This window comes from Thecamonas trahens, assembly GCF_000142905.1.
Source record: "Thecamonas trahens ATCC 50062 unplaced genomic scaffold supercont1.36, whole genome shotgun sequence".
Taxonomy (NCBI): Eukaryota; order Apusomonadida; family Apusomonadidae; genus Thecamonas; species Thecamonas trahens.
The window spans coordinates 239,503-244,340 of NW_013657644.1; the positions used below are offsets into that span (position 1 = coordinate 239,503).

The 4,838-nt window shown below is 65.1% G+C and overlaps 2 protein-coding genes across 2 annotated transcripts in view; one reads left to right on the forward strand and one right to left on the reverse strand.

Moving 5' to 3' along the window:
- AMSG_07506 (uncharacterized protein) overlaps positions 1-3,297 on the forward strand; it is a gene marked incomplete at both ends in the record, with an annotated part of 3,764 nt that extends 467 nt beyond the window's left edge. Inside the window, one exon of the mRNA XM_013900542.1 lies at positions 193-3,297. Coding sequence (XP_013755996.1) covers positions 193-3,297 — 3,105 coding nt within the window. The remainder of the gene's footprint in view (positions 1-192) is intronic.
- A 2-nt stretch (positions 3,298-3,299) lies between these two features.
- The window catches only part of AMSG_07507 (aspartyl aminopeptidase), a 2,008-nt gene continuing 469 nt past the window's right edge, over positions 3,300-4,838 (reverse strand). Inside the window, exon 2 of the mRNA XM_013900543.1 lies at positions 3,300-4,814. Within this exon, the coding sequence (XP_013755997.1) occupies positions 3,324-4,814 (1,491 nt within the window). The 3' untranslated portion in view covers positions 3,300-3,323. The remainder of the gene's footprint in view (positions 4,815-4,838) is intronic.

A 4,838-nucleotide genomic window follows, 5' to 3' on the forward strand; every position in this document is an offset into this window, starting at 1 on the left:
CGAGTGTGTGTGTGTGGTGGTGGTGGGGGGTGGGGGGGGGACGGTATAACTTGGACGGGTGACGGTTGTGTTGCTGGTGGTGGCTGTGGTGCGGGTGGCTGCATTGGTGGTGGTGGTGGTGGTGGTGGTGGTGGTGGTGGTGGTGGTGGCTCTGGCTGGTCGGCGATGGGCGGCGGTTGGTATGGGCAACAGGAGGTTTTCGACCGCCTCTCGGCCTTTGTGGCTGGAGGGCTCAACCATTCGAATGAGCTCCAGTCGCTGCTGCGAGAGCGGCAGGCCATCGAGGTCAAGTACTACAAGGCGCTTGGCAAGCTGTATGCCACACACAAGACGTCGTCGCGTGATCGGCCGCTCTCTGCGGCGTGGGTCTCGACTCTCAAGGAGCTCAAGAAGAACGCAGCAGTCCACAACGAGCTCGCGGATGGCCTCGGAGCGCTTGCCAGTGCGCTTGCGGGGACTACGACCGAGTTTGAGAAGCAGAGTCGGACGTTTGTGGGCGAGGGCTCCAAGTCGATCAAGTCGCTGCAGTCTGCGTACAACGCGGTGAAGAAGGCTGCCGGCGGTGCCGATTCGACGCAGGCGGAGCTTGCGGACGCGGTTCAGGCGTACAAGCGGGCGCAGGCCAACCACAAGGCGAAGGACAAGGAGGTGACCAAGCTCGAGCGCAAGGTGTCGAACCTGGAGGAGAAGCTCTCCGATTCCAAGCTAGTGCTTGCCGAGAAGGAGAAGGCGTCGCGAACGCAGCAGACGATGCTGCTTGGCCTGCTGGACATTTTCCAGGAGACGTCTAACGTGTTCAACCGGTCGTTCCGGGCACAGTACGCCGAGCTTGCGCTCTCGCTGGAACGTGCGGCGCAGTCAGGCTACTCGCTCGCGCATCAGATGCGGACCGACATCGAGAACATCAACTCGCGGCAAGAGCTGACGTCGTTTGTGGTCGAGATGGCGGACGAGTCGGACGCGGCGTCGCGAGTCTCGGTCATGTCGCTTGTCAACCCGACGGTCAAGGGCCGGCTGATGCTCAAGGAGTCTGGCGAGCACGCGTCCAAGTTTAAGGAGTACTTTTGTGTGTTCATGGCTTCGCAGTCGCGGCTGTACTGGTTTGCACACGAGGCTGCGAGCGAGCCCGTAGGCTCGCTCCTCATTCCGAGTGGTGAGGACGTGGTCGGCGCTCTGCATGCCTCGCTCTACGCGCGACCTTACGCGTTGATGGTGTGTGGCGGCGAGACGACGCTCCACCTGTGCGCACCGTCTCAGCACAACTACACAGCGTGGCTCCGGGCGCTGCGCGAGGCGACGATGGGGCCGTCGGCGCGCGAGAAGCTGGACCGCGATGGTGGCTTTGCCACCTCGCTCGAGGTGACCGTCGGCGAGCTCAAGGGCTTGACCAAGTCTGGCGAGTACTACAGCCTGCTTGGGTTTGGCGACCGGGTTGTGGCGCGGACGTCCAAGACCGAGACGACAAACAAGCCGCTGTGGGGCGACAAGTTTGCCTTTGAGGAGCTCCCTGCAGGCTCGTCGTCGCTCTCAATCAAGGTGTTCAAGGACAAGCACACGACCAAGGGTGACAAGTTCCGCGGGTGGGCGTCGGTTGAGCTCGCCTCGATTCGGCCCAACACCATGACCGAGGCGTGGTACCCATTCACGGCGGCTGCGAGCGGTGAGGAGGTCGGGCGGCTGCGGCTGAAGATCAAGCACACGGTGCTCATTGTGCGACCGCAGGATCACTACGCGGCGCTGTTCCAAGCCATCGACGCGGATCCTGCGCGGATGGTGGCGTTCTGCGAGATGGTGCCTGCGGCGCTGCGGCAGGTCACGGCCGGGCACCTGCTCCACGTCTACCACGCGCGCGGGCAGGTTGTGCCATTCCTCCACAAGCTCATTCACCACGAGATCTCCAACACCAACGATCCGGGCATCATCTTCCGCGGCAACTCGCTGACGACCAAGGCGCTGGACCACTTTATGAAGATGGTGGGCATGGAGTACCTGCACGCCACGCTCGGCCCGGTCATTGCGGATATCTACGCGTGCAAGGTCTCGTGCGAGGTCGACGCAAGCCTCACGCCCGAGTCAAACGTGCGCAAGGCGTGGAAGACACTCAACGGATTCATCTCGGACGCATGGAACGCTATCGTGCACTCAGCCGACTCGTGCCCGGCTGGAATGGTCTCGATCTTTAACGCGATTTCACGGGCATGCGCGTCCAAATGGCCCGAGCCCGAGCACGCCAACGTGCGATACATTGCAGTCTCGGGTTTCCTCTTCCTTCGCTTCTTTGTGCCAGCCATCCTCACTCCCAAGGTCTTTGACTTTTCGTCGGAGCAGCCGTCCAAGACCTCGGCCCGCACACTCACTCTTGTGGCCAAGACCATCCAGAACCTGGGCAACCTCGTCCAGTTTGGCAAGAAGGAGGCCTTTATGGCCGATGCCAACCCGTTCATTGTGGAGAACATTGAGGCGTTCAAAACGTTCATCGACTCGGTATCGTCGCTCTTGGCCAACCCGTCGCTGGTCAAGGTTCACGTCGACGCGGACCCCATCGGCCAGCACGCGGCAGCGCTCGCTGACCTCCTTGTCCAGCACTTGGATCGACTCGACGAGTCGCCTCTCACCCAGCCCATTGCCGCTGTCTTTCGTTCGGCGCCGCTCTCGGAGCCGTTCTTGCCCGATGGCATTGTCCTCCCGCCACCGCCCGAGGGCGGACCCGGCGTCGACGACGAAGCGCTGCCCCCGCCGCCGGCCGGTCCGCCGCCGCCCGACTCACCCGAGGTGCTGCCGCCGCCGCCAAGTTGCCCTCCGCCACCGACCTCGCCGCCGACCTCGCCGCCGTCGCTCACCATCGATGCGGCGGCCAGCCCGGCAGCGTCCGGGGCGTCGCCGCCGGAACGACCACCACCGCTCTCACCGGCATCAGCAATGATGGCGACGGCCGCGCCGCCACCGGAACGGCCGAAACGGGCGTCAACGATGCCGGCGACGGCGCAGCCGCCAGTGATCCGCGGGCGGTCAACGATGCCGTCGGGCGACGCGCAGAGCCAGTCTGCGGTGCTCGCGGCGGAGCTTTCCCAGCCGCGGCGCGGAGGCGGTGGCGCGGTGACGCTGGCGCGTGGCGTCAAGCCGCCCAAACTGCCCAAGCCGGCTGCGGCGCGACCACGGCGACAGTCGCTCAGCGGTGCGCTGGCCAGCAGTGGCGACGCCGGCTTGCCGCTGCCGAGCCCGCTCGAGCCGCCGAGCTCGCACGCTGCACCCCGTAGACCGCCCGAGCTCAAGCCGCCGTCGACAGCCGATCTGTAGCGGGTGCATGTACGGGCGGGACGGGTTTATGAAGACGCAGCTGCGGCCGGGAACGACTCGTGGAGAGTGGCGTCGATGGCGGCAAAGTGGGTAAAGTAGGCCTCAAAGAGAGCGATGGCGAGAGCCGGATCGCGCGAGCCGCACATCTCGCGGGCCGAGTGCATGGAGAGCTGCGGGTTGCCCATATCGACGGTGCGGACGCCGAGGTGGGCCGAGGTCATGGGCCCGATGGTGGAGCCACAGGGGATGTCGTTGCGGCAGGCAAAGGCCTGGAGCGGGACGTCGGCGCGAGCGGCGACCTCCTTGAGGATGGCGGCTGAGACGCCGGTGGTCGCGTAGCGCTCGCGGGCGTTGTACTTGATGACCGGGCCCTTGTTCATGGCTGGACGCGAGGTGTCCGGGTGCTTGGAGCGGTAGTTGGGGTGGGCGGCGTGGGCCATATCGGCTGAGACGAAGAACGACTTGCGGATGGTGCGGTCGTAGAGCGACGAGAGCTGGACGTCGGGCGAGCCAGCGGCGGCGGCAGCCTCTGCAAGGCCGTGGATGATACGCTCGACAAGGCGCTGGAGCAGGTTCGAGTTGGCGCCGTGTTCCGACTGCGAGCCGACCTCCTCGTTGTCAAAGAGGGCGACAAGGCGGACGTTGGTGTCGTCGGCGAGCGAGTCGAGCGAGCCAAGCAGGCCGCGGAGGCCGCAGAACGACATCATGAGGTTGTCGAGCTGCGAGGCAAAGATAAACTCGTTCTGGGCGCCGCCGAGCGTCCCGTCCTGCACATCGTACATGACGAGGTCAAAGTCGACAATGGCGTCGCGCGCGAGGCCAGCACACCCGTCTTCAGCAGCCAGCGCCTCGAGAAGGACATCGAGGAGGACGGTCGAATGGCCGAGCGAGACCTCAAACTCGGTGTCCGAGGTGGCGGCGGCGCCGGCGGGCGCGTCGTCGGTGGCAAAGGCAAGCTGGAAGGCCGAGCCGAGGACCGGCAGGAGCTCCGTCTCGGCGTTGAATGAGAAGCCCGAGTTGACCTTGCGGTCAAGATGGATGGCCAGGGTCGGGACGCGAAGCAGCGGGCGGTGGACGCGGACAAGGTGCGAGCCGAGCGAGCCATCGGCCTTGCGGACGACGACGCGGCCGGCGAGACCAAGGTCGCGATCAAACCACGAGTGAAGGATAGGCCCGCCATAGACCTCGACGCCGACAGTGAGCAGACCCTCGGAGGCCTTGTGCGAGATGGGCTTGACCTTGAGGCACGGCGAGTCGGTGTGAGCGCCGAGCATGGTAAAACCCGCTCCGGGCGTGTACCCGCCACCGACGGCAAAGGCCATGACAGCCGACTGATTGCGGGTGACAAAGTACTTGCCGCCGGTCTCGAGCGTCCACACCTCTCCCTCGGCCAGCTCCACAAACCCAGCACCGAGCAGAGTCTCCCTTGTCGTTGCCACAGCGTGGAAAGCCGACGGCGAGGCGTTGATAAAGTCCACTGCAGCTGATGCGGTGGCGAGTGTCGGCGACGATGACGACTGTGTGTGTGTGTGGTGGGGGGT